The sequence below is a fragment of the Lissotriton vulgaris genome, unplaced genomic scaffold (assembly GCF_964263255.1).
Source record: "Lissotriton vulgaris unplaced genomic scaffold, aLisVul1.2 SCAFFOLD_1831, whole genome shotgun sequence".
Lineage (NCBI taxonomy): Eukaryota > Metazoa > Chordata > Amphibia > Caudata > Salamandridae > Lissotriton > Lissotriton vulgaris.
Genome location: NW_028248689.1, coordinates 64,624 through 92,146, shown reverse-complemented (window position 1 = coordinate 92,146; position 27,523 = coordinate 64,624). Strand labels below are relative to the sequence as shown.

The window sequence follows — 27,523 nt, the reverse complement described above, 5'->3', positions numbered from 1 at the left end:
TTAGTTCACTCTGTTGAAGGAGAAGTCAAACGTCAGAAGACCGGTCGCCGAATGAATTAAGGGACAACAACGATGCTGTACGTCAGTGCATTACATAAGATCAATGAATGTCAGCAGAAAACGGGATGTTGCCAGCATAGTTAAAGGATCTGTGTCCTTAAGGAGCTGCACTCTCCGTTACACCAACTCCATCTTTCTTCTCCACGTGGAGTCTCAGATGTCGTGAAAGAGATTGTTTTGCTGTGAAACTCTTCTCACACTCAGTACAATTAAAAGGCCTCTCTCCTGTGTGTGTTCTCTGGTGTTGTATTAGAGTTGTGCTCAGACTGAAACTCTTTTCACAGACAGTGCACTTGAAGGGTCTTACACCTTTGTGTGTTCGTAGGTGTTGTATGAGGGATGGTTTCAGAGTAAAACTCTTATCACACTCGGTGCAGTTAAAAGGTCTCACTCCTGTGTGAATTCTTTGGTGTTGTAAAAGAGCGGTCTTATCAATAAAACATTTCTCACAGTTTGTGCAGTGAAAGGGCCTAATCCCCTTGTGAATATTTAGATGCCGTAATAGAGCAGATTTAACAGTGAAACATTTTGCACACTCGGTGCAGGTAAAGGGCCGCACTCCTGTGTGTATTGTTTGGTGTTGTGTAAGAGCTGTTCTCACCCTAAAACTCTTTTCACACTCCGTGCACTTGAAGGGCCTCACTCCAGTGTGTATCTGTTGGTGTCTTAGAAGAGAACCCTTTTCAGTAAACCTTTTCCCACATTCTGTGCAGGGAAATGGCCTCACTCCGGTGTGTGTTCTCTGATGATTTAGGAGATTTCCTTTTTTAGTAAAGCTTTTCCCACAGTCAGTGCACTGAAACGGCCTCTCTCCTGTGTGTATTCTTCTGTGAATTACGAGATCAGACTTTAGAGTAAAGCGTTTTTCACAGTCTGTGCAGGGAAAGGGTCTCAGACCTTTGTCGAGTCTCTGATGTGCCTCAAAAAATATCTTAGTCCTATATGCCTTCTCCCACTCACTGCTGGTCAAGCGTCTTTCTGATGTCTGGAGATCGTATTGTTGATTTAGGATGAAATTGTCAGTAAACGCCTTACACTCCGTGGATGTACTGGTCTCTCCCCTGTTCACACTTCTTTCTTCTGACTGGAAGGCTGCTGAATGAAAAGAAATGTAAAAAAACAGGGAAACAGTTTACATAAACGAGCACCAATGTGTGATATTATATCTCAGTGGTTGGCAGTACTGCTACAGGAATGTTTTGCATGTTACAATGAGAGACAGTACCAAGGATTCCTATGATACACAAATGTTGGACACTCAGGTTATTTCAGATAGATAACAGACTCTTGTCGCTCATGAGACATACTTATGTCAGTCATGTGACAGACCCACATTAGTCAAATGAAGGACGCATGTTGGACAGCCATGTGGTATGCCATGTTATGCAGATTTGTAGATGACACTGTTCTGGCCCTGAGCAGGTTTGAGTCTAACCAAACCTATGGACTAGTGGGACGACTCGAAAAGTCAGGTCTTCATCTTATTGTTGCATTCAAGAAGTGAGGGGGAGGTTCTTATGTGTAGTGACAGGTCCTTCCACACTTTACGAGTGAAGTAGGAGATGGTGGGACTGGCAGATATGGTTTTTCGTGTCTGTGGGATTTGAGCAAGGAGTGCGGACGAGCAGAGGTGTCTGGAAGGTTTCTTTGAGCAGATGCAATTGTTGAGGCATGCTGGCCCAGTGCTATGTAATGCTTTGAAAGTGTGGGTGAAGAGTTTGAATTGTGTTCGTTTGTGTATGGAACAAGAGAGGGGGTCCTTCAGGTGAGGAATGATGTGAGTTCGGCATGGGAGCTTGAGCGTAACTGGCCTTAGAGTTCTGTGAGTTTTTTGTTGATCCTGGCATAGAGGATGTTCTCGTAGTTCAGCTTGCTTGTCACCAGGGTGTGCATGACGGTTTTGCTGGTGCTGATTGAGAGCCGTTCAAAAATTATCTTCAGCATCTTCAGGGTATGGAAGCATGAGGTTGTGACGGCCTTGCGACCCACCACCACCCGCAACAGGTTCCCCGACGGAGCTGGAGCAAGATCACCGCCGAGCAGCTCACCGCCTCCCTCAGCCAGAACACCCCCACCAACACAGCGGACCCCAACGAAGCAGCCAGCAACCTCACCAAGTGGCTGACCGCCTGCGCCGACGACATCGCACCACTAAAGAACCCCCCCAGCAGACCCGGCAGCAAGAAAACCCCCTGGTTGACCAGCGAACTCAAGGAATCCAAGAAGAACTGCCGCACCCTGGAGAAAGCCTGGCGGCTCAACCAGACCACAGACAACAGGACCACCTTCAAGCACGCCACCCGCAAACACCATCAGCTGATCCGTGCCACCAAGAAGTCGGCACTCAAAGAACGACTGGACAACAACGCCCACGACAGCAAGGAACTTTTCAGCATCGTCAAAGAGTTCTCCAACCCCAGCACCGGAAACAACGACATCACCCCCCTCGCAAGACCTCTGCAACTCACTCGCCGCGTTCTTCCACCGCAAGATCGCCGACATGCACAACAGCTTCGACGCACAGACCACGCACCTTCGACGCACAGACCACGCACCCTATCACCGAACCAACGCCCGCCACCACCACCCTCTGCAACTGGACCCCGATCAGCACCGAAGACACCACCCGCACGATGAACTCCATCCACTCCGGATCACCAACCGACCCCTGCCCACACCACGTCCTCAACAAAGCCGACGCCATCATCGCACCCCATCTCCGGAACATCATCAACTCCTCCTTCCACACCGCCACCTTCCCGGAGAGCTGGAAGCACACCGAGCTGACCGCCCTCCTGAAGAAACCAACGGCGGACCCCACCGACCTCAAGAACTATCGTCCCATCTCGCTCCTTCCCTTTCCGGCCAAAGTCATCGAGAAGACCGTCAACAGACAGCTTGCCGTCTTCCTCAGGACGAACGGATCCCTCGACCCCTCGCAGTCCGGGTTCCAGGCCAACCACAGCACCAAGACCGCCCTAATCGCAGCCACCGACGACATCAGAACCCTGATCGACAACGGGGAAACAGCGGCCCTCATCCTCTTGGACCTCTCTGCGGCGTTCGACACCGTTTGCCACCACACCCTAGTGAAGCACCTCAGCAACATCGGGACCCGAGAGAAAGCACTGGAGTGGATCATCTCGTTCCTCGCCGGAAGAACCCAGAGAGTCCGCCTCCCCCTGTTTAGATCCGAGGCCACCGAAGTCATCTGCGGCGTACCACAAGGATCTTCCCCCAGCCCAACCCTCTTCAACGTCTACATGAGCCCCCTCGCAGCCGTCGCACGCCAACACAACCTCAACATCATCTCCTACGCTGACGACACCCAGCTGATCCTCTCCCTCACCAACGACCCCACCACCGCCAGAGCCAACCTACACGAAGGGATGAAAGACGTCGCCGACTGGATGAGGAACAGCCGCCTCAAACTGAACTCAGACAAGACGGAAGTCCTCATCCTGGGATCATCACCCTCGGCCTGGGACGACTCCTGGTGGCCCCCGGCCCTGGGCACCGCTCCCAAGCCAACAGACCACGCACGCAACCTGGGCTTCATCCTGGACTCCTCCCTGTCGATGACCAGACAAGTCAACGCCGTCTCATCTTCATGCTTCAACACCCTGTGCATGCTCTGCAAGATCTTCAGATGGATCCCCACTGAAACCAGGAAGACCTTCACCCAGGCACTCGTCACCAGCCGCCTGGACTACGGGAGCACCCTCTACGCCGGAACCACAGCCAAACTTCAAAAAAAGACTCCAGCGCATCCAGAACACCTCCGCACGACTCATCCTGGACATCCCACGACACAGCCACATCACCGGACACCTGAGAGGCCTGCACTGACTCCCCGTCAGCAAGAGGATCACGTTCAGACTCCTCACCCACGCACACAAGGCTCTCCACGACCTGGGCCCCAAGTACCTCAACGACCGCATGACCTTCTACACGCCCACCCGCCAGCTACGATCGACCAGCCACGCCCTCGCCACCGTACCACGCATCCGCAAAGCCACCGCCGGTGGAGGATGCTTCTACCTGGCAGCCAAGACCTGGAACAATCGGTGAACCCAGGACCATCTCTCCTTCAGAAGGCAGCTCAAGACCTGGCTGTTCGAGCAGTAGCGTTCCCCCTCCCCCAGCGCCTTGAGACCCTCCCGGGTGAGTAGCGCGCTTTATAAATGCCGTGATTGATTGATTGATTGACTTGAGCTGTCATGTTGAGTTTGCTGTCGATGACAAGCCAGAGGTTCTTGGTGTGAATGGTGGGGGTGAGTGTCAGTCCAAAAACTATTGCCCACCACGTAAAGCCCCATGGTGAAGTGCTCTTCTCAAAGATCATGATTTCAGTCTTGTCAGCTTTAGACAACTGGTCTTCATCTAGTGGGTGATTTCAGTCATTCTGGTCTGTGAGGCAGGGCTTGAGCTGTGTGTCGTTGGCATAGGAGAGGATGTTGGGAGAGGGGATGATGCTGGCTAAAGAGATCATTTCTGCGTTGCAGAGGGTCAGGCTCAGGGAGGATCCTTGCAGAACTTTGCAGATGAGGTCACCGGCATCCGAGGAGTGTGGTGTCAGGCTAATTGCCTGGGTCCATCCAATCAGGAAAGAGCAGATCCATCAGATTGTGTGTCCTTAGATTGCAATGTTGTGCAGGCTTTGGATGAGGATGGGGTAGGGGACTGTGCCAAATGCTGCAGAGTGTTCCAGGAGAATGAGGCCACCATGTCTCCTCCATCCAGAGTCATACGGATGTCATCTGTGGCAGCGATGATGGCAGCTTCTGTGCTGCTGTTGGGTCTGAAATTAGACTGAGTGATGTTGAGCTCTGGTCCTGTCTCCTGATATGACCTGACCTCTGGTCACCCCCCATGCCGCACGGCTCCTCCTGGTTGCCCGTGACTGCCCCACTGCTGCTGCTGCCGAGGGTTCGCCGCAGGTGTTCCCCTGGTACCTGTTTCGTTGGTTCTGTATTGTTGCTCTGTTTTTTCCCCATACCTGGCTGTTTGTTTTGTTTTACTGTTCCTCTGATTGCCGTTCCTTTGCGCCCTTGCCCTCTGTGCCCCCTGGCTCCCCGCCGCTGTTCCCCTGCGGCACCTCCCGCTCTTTCCTTCTGTGTCCCATGCCGCCGCCCCGCTCCCGCCTCCCAGCTGCTCCTCCTTCCCACTTGGCCTCTTATAGAGGGCGCCGCGCAGCAGTGAGTGTGACCTCACCTCTGGTCACCCCTCACGGCTCCTCCTGGTTGCCCGTGACTGCCCCACTGCTTCTGCTGCCAAGGGTTCACCGCTGGTGTGCCCCTGGTACCTGTTTAGTTGGTACTGTATTGTTGCTCTGTTTTTTCCCCATACCTGGCTGTTTATTACTGTTCCTCTGATTGCCGTTCCTTTGTGCCCCCCCCCGCTCCCCGCTTCCCGCCGCTGCTCCCATGTGGCCCGCCCCCTCTTTCCTTCTGTGCCCCGTGCCCTCGCCCATTGGCCGCGCCGCTCGCGCCTTCCAGCTGCTCCTCCCTCCCACTTCGCCTCTTATGGAGGGCGCCACGCAGACGCGCAGCGGAACACGCAAAGCGGGCACGCCGCTGGAGCACCGAAAGCGCGCCAAAGGCAAGCCCGTCTGCGTCCGTCCCCGCCTGGACCGTGCCCAGCGCCAGAACCCCTGGACCCTGCACCCCCGCAACACCAGACTGCCGTACGACTCCAGCACCCTCCACGCACGCAACACCGGACGAGACCACCCCTGCTACCAGGCCACCCCAAAGCGCACCCAAGGGTCCTTCACCTGCCGGAACTGCAGATACACCAGCATCCGGCCCGCCTAACCATCAACCAGAGAACCCAACCACCTCCGATGCATCCTCCTCAACACCCGCTTCACTCGCAAGCACGCCATCGAACTCTGGGACCTCCTAGACTCCACTGCCCACGACGTCGCCTTCCTGACGGAGACCTGGCTGAACGCCACCTCAGCCCCAGACATCACCATAGCCATCCCACAGGGCTACAAGATCTCCCGCAGAGACCGCACCAACGGAGTTGGAGGGGGAATCGCCATCATCCACAAGGACACCCTCAGAGTCTCAACCAGCACCGACGACACCCTCACCACCGCCGAGCACATGCACTTCCAGATCCACACCGACCCCAACACCACCTTCAGAGGGACTCTCGTCTACAGACCACCCGGACCATGACCACAGTTCTGCGACACCATCGCCGACCTCGTCAGCACCCACGCCCTCGCCTCCACAGACTACATTCTCCTCGCGGACCTGAACTTCCACCTCGAGAACAACAACGACGACGCTAACTCCACCGCCCTGATCGCCAACCTCGCCAACCTCAGACTTAAACAACTCGTAACGACACCCACCCACGCAGCTGGACACACACTAGATCCCATCTTCTCCACAAGCCCCCAGGTCTCTTTCAACCGCACCACCGAACCCCACTGGACCGACCACAGATGCCTCCACTTCACCTTCAGGAAACCCACCACACACCACCGCACCCAACAGATACCACGCCGCTGCTGGGGCAAGGTCACCAAGAACCAACTGACTACCACCCTCGCCCTGAGACCACCCGCCGACCCCACCAACCCAGACACCGCCGCGACCAACCTCAAACAATGGATCAGCGACTGCGCCAACACCCTCGCCCCTCTCAAGACCACCACTACTAATCAACTCCGACACCCCCACACCCACCACCGATTCCACTACCCCTGCGATCACCACCCGTACATGCGCCTGACCGCCTGGACTCACGTCAGCGACGAAGACACCATCAAAACCATCCGACCCCTGCCCTCACCACGTCTTCAACAAAGCCAGCACAACCATCGTACCCCACCTCCGAAAAACAATCAACAGCTCCTTTGAGACAGCAACCTTCCCGGTTAGCTGGAAGCACACCGAGATCAATGCCCTTCTGAAGAAACCCAAGGCGGACCCCAAGGACCTCAAGAACTTCCAGCCCATCTCCCTGCTCCCGTCCCGGCAAAAGTGACAGAGAAGATTGTCAACAAACAGCTGACCCGTTACCTCGAAGACAACAACGTCCTGGACCCATCCCAATCTGGCTTCCGCAGCAACCACAGCATTCAGACCGCCCTCATCGCCGCCACCAACAACATCAGGATCGTGATGGACAAAGGAGAAACAGCCGCCCTCATCCTCCTGGACCTATCAGCTGCCTTCGACACGGTCTGCCACCGCACCCTATCAGCCAGCCTTCATGACGCCGGAATTCAAGAGAAGGCCCTGGCCTGGACCACATCCTTCCTCTCCGGCAGAACCCAGAGTGTCCGCCTCCCTCCCTTCCGCTCAAAAACCACCGAGATCATCTGCGGCGTCTCACAGGGATCCTCCCTCAGCCCGACGCTGTTCAATATCTGCATGGCTCCACTCGCCCACGTCGCACGACAACACAGCCTGAACATAATCTCCTAAGCCAACAACACCCAGCTGATCATATCCCTCACTGAAGACCACAACACCCCCAAAGCCAACCTCCACAGAGGAATGAAGGCCATCGCCGACTGGATGAAGGACAGCAGACTGAAGCTGAATTCAGACAAACCAGAGGTCCACATCCTCGGACCCACCCCATCAGTCTGGGACAACTGCTGGTGGCCCACATCGCTAGGCACACCCCTGGAACCCACCGACCATGCACACAACCTGGGCTTCATCCTCGACTCCTCCCTCTCCATGACCAAGCAAGTCAACGCCGTCTCTGCGTCCTGCTTCAACACCCACCGAATGCTCTGCAGGATTTTCAAGTGGATCCCTCCCGACACGAGAAAAACCGTCACCCAGGCCCTCATCACCAACAGACTCGACTACGGAAACGCCCTCTACTCAGGAACAACAGCCAAGCTCCTGAGACGACTACAACGAATCCAGAACGCCTCCGGACTACTGATCCTCGACGTCCCCCGGCGCAGCCATATCGCACCCCACCTGAGAGGCCTGCACTGGCTCCCAGTCAACAAGAGGATCACCTTCAAACTCCTCATCCTCGCACACAAAGAGCTACACAACACCGGACCATCATACCTCAAAACCGGCTCAGCTTCCACACCCCCACCCGCAACCTCCGCTCTGCCACACTCGCCTTCGCCACAGTTCCTCGTATCCGGAAAACCACCTGTGAGAAGTTGGCCTGATATATAATGTTCACTATTCTAGTGAGCACTTTGTATCAGTCCAAACCAACCTTATTGATGATTGGTTGTAAGTCAACCTTATAGACCAGCTATCCTAGTAGCATGGATACGTGCAGTCTTCGGGCTAAACTCTAGAGGGCGTGTTAAGCCAGCTGTAATACCATCACATATACCCCTTGAACACCAAGTGAAAGGACACCACACAAGTGTTATGAAAATAAACAGTGTATTTATTTAGATCACAACAGCCCTGTACTCTTTATGAGGACAGGGTACTAAGCACACAACAAAACTCTTACGAAAATATTATAAGTTGCACAATTTACACAAATGCCCGAGAGGCACGAAAAACCATATACTATAAAAGTGGAATGCGAAATTACTAGCAGGTAAGTACTAATCTCATAGGGTTTGGAATCGCTAGGACTGGACTACTGAACCTTCAGATTACTAGCAGGAGGCCTAGGGGACTCGGGTGCATAGTGTGCACTCTCACGCGGGATGTGGGACAAAGTCTATGGATACTAGTAAATGCAAAGTTAGTGTTCTCGGGCGAACCCGACTACGTAGGTCAAAAACGAAAGTGGATCTAGGCACTTAGAGAGTTGTTCTACGCTGGAGCACCGGGGTACTCGGTTTACCTAGCCCAGGGGCTGCGGCTGCATAGGGTTCAAGTGTCGTCGGAAACCCTCGTTGACGAACCAGGAGCCTGAAAGAAGAAGTTGCTGGCAGGCGACCAGTGAAGAAGTTCGAAGTGATCCAAGCCTGGATCGAAGATGGAAGACACCTGTAAGCAGAGGGGACCAAGTTCTGAATCACTAGCCAGTGATTAGCTGGGCACCAGGATGGCACCGGACGAAGTCACCTCGACCAGGTGAGTGGGCGACGCTGGGCTTTGCAGTCTCACGGACCAGGAGGCGTTGTCGGCGACAAGGATGGAGGTGCGAGCTGTCCCACGATGGTATCTGCTGTCGACTTCGCTGGACCCAGGATTTGGGCAACAAGTCTTGGCAAATGCAAGCCCACGCGGTGGAATTAAAATGGCGTCTGGAGTGGACCAGGAGGGTCCGAGGTGGTCCTCTTTTGGAGGGGAGCAAGGGCCAGTCTGGAGCAACCAGACCAGCAGCGGGCTAGTAGCCAGAATACGCGGTGAGCAGCAAAAAGCAGAAGGGCCCCACGCAGATCTGGTGGATGCTGGAGGGCTGAACTTCGGTGCTGGAGCTGCTCAGGGCTGCAAGCGTCGTGCAGTCTTGAAGATGGCCGGTTCCTCGAGGTCTCGTCGCACCCACGGATCTCAGCTGAGCTGACGATGTGGGTAGAAGTCAGTGGTGCCAGGGAAGCAGGGTCTCGTCGTGCTGGTCAGTCGGATTCCGGAGGAAGGACGTGCAGCAAACCGCAGTGTTCTTGGATGGTGCCTGCGGGTGCAGGGTGACTACTCCTTATTAACAAGGGAGAAATCTTGAGAAGAAGTCGAGAGTTCCTTTCGTAGAAAGTAGTTTCAGGATTCAAAGATGATCTCATTTGGAAGGGGGCCCGCTCCTATCTTTATACTAGGAAAAGGGGCTGGCACGCGACTAGGTCCTGCCCATGGGTGGGACCAGGAAGGGGGGTGGTTACACCCCTCTCCCATGCCGGACTTTCCCCAGCTCAGGGGCTGGTGTGCCCCTGGAACTGGTTCTAGCCGGCAGATGCATAGTGAGCACCGGGGTGCCACTTGCAGTCACCTTCCTCTAAAGCCCTGCCTACCCAGGATACACAAAACCCTGTCTGGGATGGTGCTAGCACCGCCCCTGACAGGAAACCCTTTGTCCAAGCTCCCCTTGCTGGAAGGACTCCCAGCTGCAGGGGGTCAGACTTGTGTCTGTGGTGGCAGCATCCATTTTGTGATGCTGAGGCTTGAGTTAACTTTAACCGGGGTTCACAGTTACATACATGTCATGTCCCTCTAGAAGGGTGGAATGCTAACCCCGTCGCCAGAATTGGCAAGGGGTTAGTATTCCAATTCGTATGACACCTTACTCGGCATGTTTTGATAAAGCGATACCAGAGATAGCATATAACCGCAAGGATTATAATGCACTTAAGAGTATATGGTATGCGTTATCATGGAACAGCTATTAGGACTTGGTTCCGCAAGCTGCAAACGGGCTCAGCTCATGCCAGAGCACCATCTCACACGATTCCAAGCACTCTGCCTTCAGGATTGATAAGGCCTGCCATAGGAGTGACTGATAGGAATACATGTGTCCATTTTAGGGTTAGATATAGGAATACTATATCTAAAGCAAAGGGTGTTTACACCACCTTGCCCCAGCTGTCGTGCAGCCAGTTGTGTCAGATTTAGATGGCCAGCCAAGGGTAGCATAATACATGCTGTAGCCCCTGGTAGGCCCTGGGTACACCTATGCCCTGAGTTACAGGGTCTGATAAGGTGGCCCAGTACCAATTGGTTATGTACCTAAGGTACAGGGAATCCATTTTACAGAGAGAGCAGTAGGCCTGGGGCCCTGAATAGCAGGGTCCCAGGTCAACTAAGTCGGAAAACCAGCAAAACACCAGGCACAAAGTTGGGGGCAACCATAGTCAGGATCTACCTTCCTACACCACCGCCGGCGGCAGATCCTTCTCCTACCTCGCCGCCAAGACCTGGAACGATCTCCCTGCCAGCCTACGACAGACCCAGGACCTGCTAGCCTTCAGAAGACTTCTCAAGACCTGGCTCTTCGATCAGTAGTAGCCCCCCTTCCCCCCCCCCACCTCAGCGCCTTGAGATCCTCACGGGTATGTAGCGTGCATTATAAATGCTTGATTGATTGATTGAGAAGTTTGTAGTCATTGAGGTATTCAGTGGGGAGTTTGTTGATGATTTTCTCTAAGATCTTGGACGGGAACGGTAGCAGAGAGATTGGTCTTCAGTTGGTAAGCATTGACGGGGCAGTGGGGGGTTCCATCAACAGTGGGAGGACCAGGAGGAAACATTCAGAATGAGTGTGAGCATGGTGCTGATGGAATGCAGTACTCTGGAGATGGTGTGGTAGGGGCAGGGTTCTGATGGGGCTCCTGAGTTGATTGACTTCACGCTGGGAGCAGTTCTTATGAGGTGATGGCGAGCAGAAGTTATTTGGATAAGATCGGGAGGACTTTGGAGAGGTCTGTCTGGTACATTTGAGGGATAAAGTTGCTGTAGATAGTGGTGATTTTGTTGCTGAAGAACTGAACGAGTGTTGCAGAGGTCCTGCGAAGGGGTGATTGAGTTGAAGGCAGCCGCCTGTGAGGTCAAATCCTTCACTACGGTGAACATTTATTTGCTTCTGTTGGTGCTGGTATTGATGCGATCCACCAGAGCGGCACGTTTGGTGGTCTAGTTCCTTTGGTGGACTTGTCTGAAGGTGGATTTGGACGGTGCTCCTGTCTGCATTGTCCTGGCTCGTTCTCCGTTTGCTCTCCAGTTGTTTGCAGTGGTGATTCATCTGTCTGAGTGTTCGTGTACCAAGTGTCCTGGGGTCTGGATCTTGCTGTGCTGCTGTGTTTGGGGTGAAGGGGGGAGGAGTCAGTGCAGGAGGTGACAGATGTACAACATTGGGCAGTGGTATGACACACTCATGTTGGACAGTAATATGATAACTGTGGCAAACATGTGATATACGAATGTCAAGGCATCATGTGACAATCACATGAGGGACAGTTATATGACACTCCCAAGTGAGACAGACATGTGACAGATCCATGACAGTCATGTGAGAGACCCATGTCAGATTTGCAACAGAATGATGAAACAGGCCCATGCCAGTTCTGAGTCAGACCCATGTTGGGCATGTGACAGACCCAAGTCTGCACTTTTAAAAGTAGACAGAGATCTCCTTGCAGGTAGGTGCAGTGAGTGACTGCACCGGCCAACAAGGGGACCCCTATGAGTCCATGGTGCCCATTCCCCCCTCCAGAGGCCTGCTCTCAGGAGGCGCACTGTCAGCACAACTCCTGACAGCTTCTTTGCCTGTGCGCCCGCGTCCCATGCAAATGAGAGAACACACTCTGGTGATAGCATTGGCACTATATTGGCGCAAGCACTATCTGTATTACAAAAAGGACAGCACAAGCATCTGTGGCCCCTTCAGTAATACCAAAGTGCCCCAGGGCACGTAAAGTGGGCAACCATGTTCATTGTGCCTCTGGGGCACTTTCCATAATACGACCCCGTAAGTGTAGATGGCCAGGTGCTCGGTTGGTGCACGTCTTCCCCTAATACCAGAAGTGAGGATAGGCAGACCCTTACTGGAGGCATGTGTCACTGTAATCCCAGCTGGAGCCGTCAGCCTGCGCGTGATTCTATGTAGGAAAGCATCATTTCTTACCTGGAGCACAACTGACATTTTGTGTTTCCTCTGGCCTCGGATAGGTAGTGGGATGGCTCTCCTCCTCCTCCTCCTCCTCCTCTTTAATGACGACCGAAATTATATTGGTCATCGTCCCATAGCCTAAAATGAATTCAAACCAAAAAATAATTACAACATTTACATTTCAATGTACTGTCTGCATGAGTGTGAAATGTGCTGACTGACTGCATAAAGCCCCAATACTCTGCACAACTGGAACATAGAACTCCAACTTGATGAGCAAAGAATGAAGGGAGAAGGAACTCTTTACACAACTCCCCTAAGTGTATCTGTGCAGGTGCCGTATTATGAAAAGTGCCCTGGGGGCTCAACAGGCATGCGTGCCGGCTTTGCACGCTCCTGTGGCACTTTGGCATCACAGGAATGGCCGCAGACGTTTGTGCGGCCCTTTCTGTAATACAGATAGCGCTGACGCACACATAGCGCCAGTGCAATCACCAGAGGACGTTCCCTCATTTGCATGGGGGCATGGCTTCTTGCAAATGAGGGAATCTCTTTGGCTCTGAGCCCGCATATGATTATAGACATTGGCGCGGAGGCAAAGAAGGTGTCAGGAGGCGCTATGACAGTACGCCACCTAAAAGGTGGTGCACTGTCAGTGCACCCCCAGAGAGCAGCCCTCTGGAGGGTGGAAAGGGGGGTTTTATGGACCCCTCAGACATCCCCTTGCAGGCAGATGCAGTCACTCACTGCACCCACCTGCAAGTGCAGGCGGGTTGCTGCCTGTCCAGTGAAAGACGGGGGGCTGCTTCAAAGCCGCGCTGTATTTCACTTGAATGCGCAGCCCCCAGGGCAGAGTCTGCAGCTGCCCCGGAGGGCAGCGCATTGAACATAAGAAGGCACACTTTCCCGGGTTGCACCTGGCACACCTTTTAAAAGCTCCACCCGGCACTAACAAGGAAAATGCACCACATTTAAAAACGCATCTCCAGGTCTTCATGTGCATCTTGGCTATGAAGCCGACTCCTAAAAGTACAAGCTTCTCTTCCTCCTGAACGATGGACTGACACACTCCTCTCTCACCTCCTAAGCGTGGCATGAGTTACAGTCAAAGTGTCTGCTGCGATGTTGTGATGCATCCAGCGTTCAATCAGATTGACGTTATTGTTTATTGCAGTCGGATCTTGGTTTGTATCTTTGGTTTATGTGATTTGTTGTACGGGTGTCAGTTGAGGAGTTAGATTGGAGGGATTGGATATGTTTTTCCGATGCGGATTCATCCGCTCGTCTTTAAACCAGCGGCCGCCACATCCCTCACCCTCTCTAGTAAGACAGAGGTACCCAGATTGTGAAAAGTCCCAGAAACACAAACACATCAGTCGCTGGGGTGAAAATGATACTCTTTCTGGGGTGGTTTTGAGCAGAAGTTTGAATCATAGTTGGAGGCCTGACAAACACCGGTCTCATCTGAATTACGCCCCTACCCAGCAGTAACAGCAGACGACAGGGTGGAAAGCAAAACACTTAAAATTTGTTTAAATAATTGAATGGAAGACAGCTTGTCACACCCCTTTCTACCTGATAATCTGTATATATTGCACCGGTAGAGTTCAAAGCAGGGGAGCTAAAACCAACTGACACCGAAGTACATCAAACTGATTAAATGGGTTTGCAAGAAATTTCAAACTTGTATTAATGTAATCTGTTTTGTGAAAATAAAGACATGTACTATCCATGTCTCATAACTCAAGTGACCTCTGAGTTCCATTATCTTGCAAAACCACTTGCCCTTCAGCCGCATTCATCTGTTGCGCAAGGGAAGTCCTTGGTGACTAGTAATATGTTTATAATTACAGCAGAGGATACTTCATCCTGTTTTTAGGTCTCGCCTAGGCAGCGCTTTCGCTGTCTCTTCGAGACAGGCAGTATCTAGGGTAAGGGATTGAAAAAACGCCCATCTTTTTCACTGGCTCCTATTGCTGTCCTTTAGAAATGCTGTCGTTTCATTGGAGAATACACTTAATAGTCCCTGCTTTTAGAATGTTGTATCCTCCCATGAGGACTGGCACTCTTTCACATGTTCTTACTGTTCAGGGTATTTATACTTAGACAGAACTCATTTTTTTTATTGGGCTGTGTCTTTGCTCCTTAAGTGTTCTGTTTACTTGTGCAAATAAACTTCCTTTTGCTTAATTTGCTTGCAGTGGGGTCCCAGTGCCTCCCCCTGACTCCTCCCACAGCACTACTCCAGACCCCGGCACTCCTCTGAGGCCGTTGATGTTTTCCTCACAACACTGCTTTTATGATATTTAAAAAATGTTGCTTTTATTTATATAGCGCACTTGCTCATGGGGGGGAATTAAAGAATCCAGCTGACGGCAGACTCTATTCGGGATCCCCAGCTTCCCAGTTGGCAGCTTCCACCGCTGCGCCATATCCTTTCCTCGGCCAGGTTGCAGGTGAAGTACTATATGCGGTCAATAAGATCCCTCAGGACACCTAGTGACAATCTGTGGTACTGCACCCTCACAACAATGCCTGTTTTTTGCTGAAGTGAGGCTCCTTGCATTGCAAATGTTTGGACCGCATAAAGACAAGCTACATTCTTGCAGGGAACAACCAAAAAATAAGTGTTCTTTGTGAGTGCCAGAAGCACCTGTGTGCCTCTGCTTGTGCATGTCGTATGTTTGAGTAAGGGGAGTTTGGGAAGTTGCCGGAGTCCTTCCTGCTCGGTTATAAAGAAGCTTGCACAGCCAGTGCCCAGGCTGCACCTGTTCTGTTTTAAGGACTCATAGTTCTTCTGCCTGCACTGTAACTAATCTGCGTGCGAGGGGAGCTTGGAAACCACCCATGCCTATGCTCCTGTCCATGCCACCCGTGCCTATTCTCCTGCCCATGCCACCCGTGCCTGTGCTACTGCCCATGCCACCCGTGTCTGTGCTGCTGCCCATGCCACCCTTGCCTATGGTGCTGCCAATGCCACCCGTGCCTATGCTCCTGCCCATGCAAGCCGTGCCTATGCTACTGCCCATGCCACCAGTGCCTATGCTACTGCCCATGCCACCAGTGCCTATGCTGCTGCCCATGCCACCAGTGCCTATGCTGCCGCCCATCACACACATACCTATGCTACTGCCCATGCCACCAGTGCCTATGCTACTGCCTGTGCCACCAGTGCCTATGCTACTGCCCATCCCCCCCATACCTATGCTCCTGCCCATGCCACCCGTGTCTATGCTCCTGCCCATGCCACCCGTGCCTATGCTGCTGCCCATGCCACCAGTGCCTATGCTGCTGCCCATGCCACCCTTGCCTATGCTGCTGCCCATCACACACATACCTATGCTACTGCCCATTCCACCCGTGCCTATGCTACTGCCCATGCCACCAGTGCCTATGCTACTGCCTGTGCCACCAGTGCCTATGCTACTGCCCATCCCCCACATACCTATGCTCCTGCCCATTCCACCCGTGCCTATGCTCCTGCCCATGCCACCCGTGCCTATGCTACTGCCCGTGCGACCAGTGCCTATGCTACTGACCATGGCACGTGCCTATGCTACTGCCCATGCCACCAGTGCCTATGCTACTGCCCATGCCACCAGTGCCTATGCTGCTGCCCATGCCACCCTTGCCTATGCTGCTGCCCATCACACACATACCTATGCTACTGCCCATGCCACCAGTGCCTATGCTACTGCCCATGTCACCCGTTCCTATGCTACTGCCCATGCCACCAGTGCCTATGCTGCTGCCCATGCCACCCTTGCCTATGCTGCTGCCCATCACACACATACCTATGCTACTGCCCATGCCACCCCTGCCTATGCTCCTGCCCATGCCACCCGTGCCTATGCTACTGCCCGTGCCACCAGTGCCTATGCCACTGCCCGTGCCATCAGTGCCTATGCTACTGCCCATCCCACACATACCTATGCTCCTGCCCATGCCACCTGTGCCTATGCTCCTGCCCAAGCCACCTGTGCCTATGCTACTGCCAGTCCCACCAGTGCCTATGCTACTGCCCATGGCACGTGCTTATGCTTCTGCCCATGCCACCCTTGCCTATGCTGCTGCCCATCACACATATACCTATGCTACTGCCCGTGCGTATGCTACTGCCCATCGCACACACGCCTATGCTACTGCCCATCCCGCACATGCCTATGCTACTGCCCATGGCACGTATACCTATGCTACTGCCCATCCCACACATACCTATGCTACTGCCATGCCACCTGTGCCTATGCCTCTGCCCATCCCAAAAATACTTATGCTACTTCCCATGCCACCTGTGCCTATGCTTCTGCCCATCCCACACATACCTATGCTACTGCCACGTGCCACCCATGCCTATGCTACAGCCCATGCCTATGCTACTGCCCATGCCACACATACCTATGCTACTGCCCATGCCACACATGTCCTACGTGTGAGAAACGTGTGCTGTGTTTGATCTGTGTTTGCAATCCTGTTCGCTACACAAAAGCCAAAATGATGGCCTTTGCCACTGCTTGTTTTATTATTGTTGCTGCGTAGCGTTGTTGTTGCTGTTCGGCCATTGTTGTTGCTTGTTATGCAATGCACTATGTTGGCTTAGTACAGTTCAAGGGCTTGCAGCGCCTGGAGGTCCTGCAGAGAGCCCAGTTGGTTTAGTGGTGGCACATGAGCCCCTTCTGAGATTGTGTCCGAGGGAGGGGAGTGATTGGGCATGGGGTAAGGGGGGCACTCCTCTCTTGCCGCCGCTTTATGGTTGGTGTGTTGTCCACCTTCATCCAGTTCCATTAGCCAAGCGTTGGCTTTGTCTAGAATAATGAAGTGATTTAATTTACTTTTCCTGACATATTTTGTCGGACTCCCTGCCGGGATTAATGCATCTGATTTCAAAGGGGGTTCTGGGAAAGCAGAGCGTGCAGCAGGCGTAAAAAACAAAAAACAAATACCCACTACTATAAATGAATGAAAGTTACAGTTCTGTTGAACCTAATTCTATGGCAGTCCACGGCGGCTTCAGATTATGCTTCTCTTTCTTTACTGAAAAAACACCGCAGCCAATCAAACTTTAAATAGCATAGCCCGGAAGGACTGCCCCTCCATAGTATGCACCAATCAGGTCCCCCCAAAGGTATAAATGTCCTGAACACTAATCTTCTTTCTCTTTCTTTGCTGCTGCAGCAGCGAGTTAAGTGCATTTATTTTACTATATCTAGAGTGATATGTGGTTACTATGCGATTTATTTCAAACGTATACTGTGTTTTAATGGTCACAATCAATCCTAGTTACAAGTAAATTGCTGTATTGTTGCCGATATATATTTACTGGTGGCTTGAGTGGAGCAGGACAGACGCGCTCTGGCCGCTCGGGGAGCAGTCCCCTTTTCATTGCCATTGGATTCGTGCATGCGCAAACTGCCGTATCAGGTTTTTATTACTTATCGGCTGAGCGCGCATACGCGTCTAAGGACAGCTCAATCCCCGGTCCTCAGTGAACGCCCAACGGGGCGGATAAGCGTTGCAGGGCACTGCCCTAGAAGGAATAAAGGGGTGGCTCCCTCCACACTTAAAGAAAATAGTTTTTCCTAGTTAGTTAGTCTCCTAGTTAGTTGGGATACAGAGGTTTGGCAAATATATTGGATATAAAAGAGATAGGCTTTGGGCCTGGAATAGCTTATAATCAGGTTAGGGAGGGATTGTAGGGCCTTTGTCACCACTGGGTCACCCCCTCTGGAACCTTCTCCACACCTCCAATAGCATGATGGCGTACTACCCCGAGGCGGTTGACCAGTGGGCAGATTTTAATCTAAGCCCCTGGAGAACTATGGAAAGCGCAAATTTAAGGCATCTCTGGGCGAGCCATCATTTCACTCTTCAGCTGAAGTCTTTTCCCTGGTGGCGCCTAATGTCATTAAAGACCATAGCTATGGCGGGTCCCTCCCTTCTGGAATTTCAGCTCTATTGAACCCAGGGGAGGCGGAGGAGTCTCCTCCTGCCGCCCCGGACATCTCGGACTCTGAGCAGGACAGGACATGGAATGGCAAGGCCATATTTGCATCAGTCCCAGAAGTAGTGATAGAATCAGTTGCCAGCAGATGGGGCTGCAGAGCCCGCAGCGGCTCTGTGGAGATGAGGGGCAGATGGTCCGTGGAGGAATTGAAACTCCATATAAATTGTCTGGAACTTTTGGCGGGCTTGTTTGCGGTCAGGAAACTTTCTCCACAGAAGGCGAGTTGCTGTATTCTCCTGCGGATGGACATTTCTCAACAGTGAGATACATCAATCGTCTAGTTGGCACGAGGTCCTGTCTTTTAGTGGAAATGGCCATAGAATTTTGGCACTACTGCCTCCTACATCACACCTCGGTGACAGCGGAGTACATTCTGGGCAAGTGAAATGTGGTGGCGGATTGAAACTCACGTTTCCTTCGAGACTCCAGTGATTGGAAACTTCATCCCAGGGTATTCCAACAGCTAAACAACAAGTGGGGCCCTTGTTCGATTGATCTGTTTGTGTCCAGACTGAAGACGTAATTGCCTCAGTGTTATAGTTGGCGACCAGATCCTCTGGCGATCAACTCAGATACATTTCTTCAATCGTGGATGACGGATATGCTGTATGCATTTCCTCCGTTTGTCAGTATCCAGAGAGTATTGGTGCAGATCTGTGGGCTGGAAGGTGAGGTGTTGTTGATATCTCCGTGTTGGAGAGCACAAGCTAGGTTCCCGGCAGCGCTGACCTTGTGTTGTACTCCTCCAAAAAGTCTGCTATATATGCAGAGATATTGACGAACCCTCTGGGTCAACCGTATTCATTAGTGGTTCAGGAACAATTGTCCATCATGGCATGGAAACTTTCAGGAGACGTTGGTAAATGCCGGGAGTTTCGCAGGAAGTAACGCTTTTCCTGTCTCAATCTTGGGCTCCCTCTACGCATAAACAATATGAATTAGCTTGGCGTAAGTGGGTTGGTTGGTGTTCTGAACGACAGGGGGATCCCGTGGGTTCCGGAATTCGTATGATAGTTAATTTCCTGTTGGAGATGGTGACTAAAGGTTTGGCCTATCAGACAGTTAATAATTTAAGGTCCGCCATCTCAGCCGGTCATCTTCATGTGGACGGTAGGCCGGTGGGGTAGCATCCTTTGGTAAGTAAGATAGTGAGAGGCATCAGATTGGTGAATCCTCCAAAACTGCGATGTTCACAACTGTGGGATGCAGACGTAGTTCTGTGTTTTCTCAGGAATTGGTTTGCAAATGATGGTTTGTCGCGTAAACAACTGTCGGCAAAACTGACACTTTTTTATGTTTAGTTTCATGCAGAGGAGTATCTGACGTGCGAACACTGGACTTGGCAGGCAGGGTTTTCACGCCTTCGGGGGTCTTATTTACAATCTCAAAAAACAAACTCTAAGTCTATTTCTTATCCTGTGTTTCCTCGCCATAGTAAACTGTGTGTTGCACAATGTTTAAAATGCTATGAGAATTGTACTCGATAGTTTAGAAATGACGTTGCAGGACAGTTGTTGATTTCCTTATAGACCTTTTCGCCCAGTCACTGCAGCAACCTTAGCCGGGTGGATCACTAGGTTATTAGGTCTGGCAGGTATTGATACTTTGGTTTTGGGAGCCCATTCGGTGAGAGGAGCTACAGCTTCTAAAGCTTTCTCTGAAAGTTCTCGATTAGAGGACATTATGACTGCGGCAGATTGGTCTTCCGATTCTACTTTTAACACATGTTATCATAAGCCATTTTTTGATGTGGCATCTACAGTGGGGGAGTAACTTTGAACTAGCATAATCCGAAGCCTCCGTGGACTGCCATAGAATTAAAAGAATTCTAGCTGACGCGTCAAGAATTTTCAATTCTATTAAGGACACGGAGGCGAGGATTATCCCACCCTAGAAACATTGATATTCAATATGTGATATGGATTGTTCATATTGGAAATTGTGATTTCATGCAATGTTCTGTATACTGATGTTGGGTTTCATCCCGCCTGTAATAATGTTTGAAGTATATCCAGTGAGTGGTATGATACGGCTTTCTCTGATCTCCTGAAAATATAGGAGAATATAAGCCGTAATATACCACTCACTGGATATACTTCAAACATTATTACGGGCGGGAAGAAACCCAACATCATTATACATAACATTGCGTGAAATTACAATTTTCAATATGAAATTTTGATGTTTTGTAAAGAAAGAGGAAGAAGATTAGTGTTCAGGACATTTATACCTTTGGGGGTTACATGATTGGTGCATACCATGGCGTGGCGTGGCGTGGCGTGGCGAGGCTGTCCTCCGGGTTATGCTATTTAAAGTTTGATTGGCTGCTGTGTTCTTTCAGTAAAGAAAGAGAAGCATAATCCTCGCCTCAGATTCCTTAATAGAATTGAAAATTCTTGACGCGTCAGCTAGAAACATTTTTATCCATGTGTTTCCTCTGAAAGGCTGATGTAGTTGATTATCTTTGATTTCTTTTGGAAACTTATTTCTTGCTTTGGGAGTCTGAATGGACTGAGTGAGTCCTTTGTGGTCTTTGGCTGTTTTACAACGGGCGGCTGTGGCTACAATAGCTCTCCTCTGCGCCTTTTTGCTGTGGGGCGGCTGTGGCTACAATAGCTCTCCTCTGCGCCTTTTTGCTGTGGGGCCGCTGTGGCTACAATATCTCTCCTCTGCACCGTTTTGCTGTGGGGCCGCTAGTGCATTAAACGGCCATGCATGCGCCGTCCCAACCCAGTGCCCCGATCACAAAGGTGGTAAATCAACTTTAATGGAAACCAGAACAGCACCAAGATATTTTTTATAAACTGGGCCAACTTTTTATTCTGCAGCAAAAATTTCTAAATAGGTTCGGTGAAAATAGTAGAATTTGATAAAAATGCCCCAACGATACATGTACAAAATATTTAAATCTGGCGCAGTGGCCATGAGCGGTGTGAAATAACGTGCCCACACTTTGCCTAAAGGTGGTAAAATAAATGACTTTATATTTTCTGGTGAATAAAAACAGCATGTACTCTGGAAAGACCCTTCCAAATTAGATCACACATGCTCTTCATTTTTTCTCACATAGACTGCACACTGGTGCCAGCCTTACCCTTGAGCATACATCACGGATGGGAACTCCACCACTGCCACCTCCCACGCCCAGTCTCCAGCCGGCATGAAAGAGCCAGTGAACCTGTCGACAGGAGAGGTGGGAACAGATCTTAACTCCAGTCCCCATCACATACCAGAGGGCCACATGCGTTAAACGCTCAGTGCTGACAAATGCAGGTCACGAGTAAGGCCAACTCACGCTTTCATCCTTTCAAGGGTGGCAAACTGAGTGCCATTAATTTAAGTTTTAGAAACACACCTTATTTATAGCACTTTGAACCAGTAGAAGTACTGTACAAAGTGCCACATAAAGATGTTATTATAATAAACTGATTTTCAATCTCAAAAACAAACCTGATCTTTGGAAAAGCTATATTAGAAAAAACTGAAGCAAACTGAGTTTGCACTATTTAAGCTACGTTTATAATAGGAAACAATAAAAATTCATTTTGACCAAAGTATATTTTCACCATTCAAACTTTAAAAGTAGAGTCTGCCCGTTTGTTCCAGTGTTTTTAGTATGAACGCAACAAATATAGAGCACATGGAGTTAGATCTATTATTTTAAACTGACAGTGGACCTCAGGCCCGCCCATTGCTTACCATTGGTTGTCTTTACTGTTACTCACATTTGCTTGACTCTTATTAGTCAGCTTTTGTGGCGTTCCTTCCTCTTCTGGTGCTTGCTCCTCTCCTGGAGTACAGACTGATTACTTGCATCTCTCCACTGCTCCCTTTTCAGGCTTCTACTTTTTTATCTTTTTGGTTGAGCATTCTAGGAGAGTGCATGGGTTTTCCAGCTGCACTTCGAGTTCCTCATCCTCTTTCTTGCCTTTGGATTTCCCCTTCACTCTCCTTCTGTTGCCCTTCTTGCTTCCTTAACTCCCACCCACCTTCTTGCCGTTCTTGCATGCCACCACCCTCTGATGTCTGTGCGCGTCCCTATCATTCCTTGTCCTTTTACTTCACATCAACACCCACCCTAGCTTCGTTGCACGTGCGCTTCCCAATGGCCACTTACCTTCCATTGTCCATGTGCTTCCCGATCCCTGCACGCCCACCCTTTGTTGTCTGTTTTGCGCACTGTCTGCTATCCACCTGCTTCTGTATCGGTTTCCAGCAGTAGCTTAAGTAATATAAGAAAATCCACAAAACAAGGAAAGTGTGCAGTACGACAGCTGTTACTAGGTGTCCCTGTGGAGTTGTAAATCCATATAGGGTACTGCACCCTTAATGCAATTATAAAGAGAAAGATTGCAACTGAGCAAACGTTTCCATTTGTTATTATTGGAAATGAGAAGCTAAATAAACAACAATGGTGCATTTTAAAACGCAAGGCAAACAAAATCTCACGTCCAATAAAAACAAATAGAAACATGTGCTCAGCTGCAAGGTTTCTCTTTATAATTGCAGTAAGGATGCAGTACCTTATGTGATCAGTAGAGGTCCCTTTACAATGCCACAGGGACACCTAGTACCAGCCTGTGGTACTGCACCCATTCCTTGCTTTGTGGATTTTCTTTTATTCCTTATGCTACTGCTGGGATATTTTTTCACAAACAAAAATAATTTAGCAGACATTATCACTTGCAACGGCAATAGCTTAAACTTTCACGAATGCGAGACCTATTGCATTACAAATGCTTGCCTATATATGGGGGTCCACAGTAATATGGTGTGGCCAGAAGGTGGGACTTATGAAACCCAGACCTCCTCTGTGAGTCCAGACATGCTGTCCAGTAAAGAACAGTTACAGGGAGAAGTCCCACCCACCACAGACCGTATTGTGTTCAGTCTGGAAGAACCACAGGGAGGGCGTTTTTAAAGGGCAGGGCCTGCGGGTTAGAAGCAATACAACTTAACACTCTGGCCACATTAGGGCACCCCTGACACCCAAACAGGACCCTCAGAGAACCTGCCCAGATGTCAGCAGGTGGTAAGCTTCCTTGGTGTGTGTCATGTGAGACCACGTGTGTGTTTGTGCTCTGAGACTTCCACCACATGTCACTCACCTGAGGGACAGTCGCTGCTAAGTTTCCTCTCAGCGTCATCATCCACAGGCCTCAGATCTTCTGTCTCTTTTAAAGAAGACACACAGGAGGCGGTCATAGAGTTTGTTTCAAAGGAGCACAGCATTAATATTATCATAAAAGTTAAAAACTAACCTAATTTAAGAAATAAAAACATTTACTAAATAAATCAACTAAACTAACCACATGGCTTCTAATTAAATGTAGTATTATTTAAAAACTAAAACTAAAACTAAAAATGTCAGTGAGGGTAGGATTTTTTAAATACAATTATTAAATCGTTATTTTTAAATTAAACTAATATATTTAAATTAGTTATTAAATAAACATTTAATCTGATGAGTTGTTCTGCTAGAACATTTCTTTTTATTCGTTCTAGGTGAATAAAAATACATATTGCTCATTATTTTTTAAAGATCAACACATTTTAATAATTTTCCTTGCACTTTCCTATAGGGAGATTTCCACCACATTGGCAAAGACCCCCACCTAAGTGTGAAAAGTTACTATTAGTACCATTACCCTTGTAATTCGTTTTGAAGAAAGCTTCACCCTCTTAATTTGAGGGGGTGCAGACATGTAAGTCAAGTAGATGTAAATGTGCACTCAGGAATGGTGAACCTCAAACAAGTGCAGATTTACATCTGGGTGCAGGAGTAAATCTACACAAGTAATTGTACCTATGTGACTTGGCCACTAACTAGGTTTTGTGCCAAACAGAAGAGTGTAAAGTAAGTTTTTTCACTAATGCTAATGGCCTTTTAATGTCGCTGCCACACCCCTGCAGGGCTCCTTTCTAATCTGCACAACGACACCAGGGCTGGACTGCGGTCACTAAACCGTCCCAAACCAAAAGAAGGGGGTTCTCAGTGTCAAGTGTAAGCGCGTAGACCTTATTCGCAGCTCCAGAAACGATCAGTAGGTCACATTGTCATGTTGCACCGGTTAACAAAGTCAGTTGCGCAGTCACTCTACATCTCTGCTGCCCCGTGGCGGTGGACTGGTTCCAGAGGGCAGCGGTGTATGACAAACTATGAAAGGGACGTCTCCTGCAACGGTACCGCCAGAACTAAAGCTTGCTAAGCTGGGCTGCCTCAGTGTGTGCTGTGTTGGACTGCCTCAGTGTGTGCTGTTTTGGACTGCCTCAGTGTGTGCTGTGTTGGACTGCCTCGCCGTGTGCTATGCAGGACTGCCTCATGGAAAGTGCTATGTTGGACTACCACAGCGTGTGCTATGCTGGACTGCCCAGGGAAGAGACTCTCCCCTAGCAGACAGTATAGGTGACTCTCTCTCCCCTAGCAGACAGTATATGTGACTCCATGAGACAGTACAGAACGCTCTTGCCCCTAGCAGATAATATAGGTGACTCAATGAGACAGTATAAAATGCTCTTGCCCCTAGCAGACAATATAGGTGACTCCATGAAACAGTTCATAACGCTCTCACCCCTAGCAGATAGTATGTGACTCCATGAGACAGAATAGAACGCTCTCGCCCCTAGCAGACAGTACGGGTATGGATCCATGACACAGTACAGAACGCTCTCGCCCCTAGCAGGCAGTATAGGTGACTCCATGAGACAGTACTGAACTCTCTCGCCCCAAGCAGACAGTATGGGTCCATGAGATAGTATAGAACACTCTCGCCCTTAGCGGCAGTATAGGTGACTGCATCGTGCAGAGTACAAGGCCCTATGGGACTGTCGGTGCATTGGGGTGTCCAGGGCAATGTGCAGAGTATGAGGAGAGTTGGATATCAGGCATGGTCTGCAGGATGTTAGGAGAGGGCAGACCACGCCTGATATTCAACTCTCCTCAAACCGAGAACAGAGACATTTTCTGGTTTCAGACCCTTTTGTACAGTGCACAATGCCCGAAACCACTCCACAACCACAGCCCCTTCTTAGTTTCCAGGGCCCTTGCACTGGACATATTGTCCCACACACCACATCACACAGGCTCCATCTTGTACGCAGAGGTTCTTGTAGGGTGAAAAATTGCCCGTCCCAGCACCCGCAGCCCATGCCTTACACCTACAGATATTGAAATGTGCACAGTAACCAACAAACCACCACCACACAGCCATGTACCCTTCTGCGTAAAACACAGACTGTGAAATACCTGGCATAGCTGGTATTAGAACCGATTCCAGAGTTCTTCTCGCCAATGAGCCTGTGAGAGCCGTCCCACCTGCACGCAGAGTGTCCCGTCCGAGGCATGATGTGGGCGCGGATGTACTGTGGGCATCAGTACATGGTGATACTACCTTGCAATCCACGTCTGCCTCATGTACATCAGGACGCACCGGCTGCGTGCGCTGGTTCCACTCTGAGCCACGCCCACCAACGGCCAATGGTTCTGGCTTTAGGTGTTCACCTGGTTCCTTCCCATCTGGAAGCATTACTTCTAAGCTGTGGTGCTGCTGTGGTTCATGCCCTGGTTCCTTGCATGGGTCCCGCTGCAGTCCATGTCCATCTGGAAGCACTCGTTGCAAGCTGTGGTGCTGCTGTGGTTCATGCCCAGGTTCCTTGCATGGGTCCCGCTGTAGTCCCTGTCTAGATGGAAGCACTCGTTGCAAGCTGTGGTGCTCCTGTGGTTCATGCCCTGGTTCCTTGCATGGGCCCGCTGCAGTGCCTGTCCAGATGGAAGCACTCGTTGGAAGCTGTGGTGCTGCTGTGGTTCATGCCTTGGTTCCTTGCATGGGCCCCGCTGCAGTCCCTGTCCAGCTGGAAGCACTAGATGCAAGCTGAGGTGCTGCTGTGGTTCATGCCCTGGTTCCTTGCATGGGTTCCGCTGCAGTCCCTGTCCAGCTGCAAACACTCGTTGGAAGCTGTGGTGCTGCTGTGGTTCATGCCCTGGTTCCTTGCATGGGTCCCGCTGCAGTCCCTGTCCAGCTGGAAGAACTAGATGCATGCCAAGGTCTTGCCCCCCCAGCAGTCCTGGTTGTAGGCGCAGGTCCTTCTGCTGGTCCAGCCGAGTCTGAAGCACGGGCCCTGTATGTTGGTCCTTCTGCGAGTCATGGACCCCTGGAGATGGTGGCTTTATTAAATGGCTGTCTTGTGGGTCCCAACTATCAACAGACAATGGCTCTTGCTTCAAGGGTTCATCTAACTCCGGCTCACTTGAAAACACTGGTGGTAAGCCGGGGGCCCGCATTGGGTCATGACTATCAGGAAAGACTTGTAGACTTGGGCTAGGCACCCCTGGGCTCGCTGGACGAGCAGTTGGAAGGGACCTGGGGAAGCTACAATCTCTGACCCCTGCTGGACTCACTGCCTCCAAAGACACTGCACCGCCTTCTAGGAAATCTCGACCCTTTTCTACCCAGATTTTTTCCATAAGATGTGCAACTCGAAAAGTGACCTCTCCCACTGAATTGTGCAAGTTATCGAGTTTGGCTTCCAGCCGCTCTAGCATGGCCAACATTACCAGAGTGGGAGGGTGCCCCACATGAGACTCTGGATTAGGACCACTGTGCGCATCGGAGGTCATGTTAGGGGGGGTGCGAGTCCTGCTTACAGTTGTGCTGTAGTTGTTTACATCCTTCTCCAAAGCATTTATGAGGATGCTTTCTTGGCAGGACCCAAAAAGCAGAGTGTCTGGCATTGGTAGCTTTCCAAACTCTTCCTGGGCGGTCCATCCACAGATCTGGGAACCCAGGTTGTTGTCGCCTCCAGGCCTGTGGAGATCTTCAGGTCGTGGTCTTGCAGCAGAGAAGTTATGACTTGGAAAGGCTGCAAGTGTTGCTCTTAGACCTTCAGGTGAATTTGGGACTTTTCCATCACTTTCTGAAGCCTGCGCTCTCCACATTCTAAATGTTGATGTTCTGCGAT

At 50.7% G+C, this 27,523-nt stretch overlaps 1 protein-coding gene across 1 annotated transcript; it reads right to left on the bottom strand.

Moving 5' to 3' along the window:
• Nucleotides 1-27,523, bottom strand: LOC147663858 (uncharacterized). Its single transcript, XM_086950146.1, has 5 exons — nt 26,595-27,523; nt 25,812-26,277; nt 23,674-23,778; nt 12,580-12,702; nt 1-1,155 (listed from the first exon to the last, which is right to left on the bottom strand). The coding sequence occupies exons 1-5, from the start codon at nt 27,498-27,500 to the stop codon at nt 158-160; spliced, it is 2,598 nt and encodes an 865-aa protein (XP_086806272.1). The 5' UTR covers nt 27,501-27,523; the 3' UTR covers nt 1-157.

Coding starts and splice junctions, on each gene's coding strand:
- LOC147663858 (XM_086950146.1), bottom strand. CDS start 27,500: ATGTGGAGAGCGCAGGCTTCAGAAAGTGATGGAAAAGTCCCAAATTCA. Junction 26,278..26,594: donor AAGACCTTGGCATGCATCTA/GTTCTTCCAGCT, acceptor GAACCACAGGAG/CACCACAGCTTGCAACGAGT. Junction 12,703..23,673: donor TAGCAGCGACTGTCCCTCAG/GTGAGTGACATG, acceptor AATTCATTTTAG/GCTATGGGACGATGACCAAT.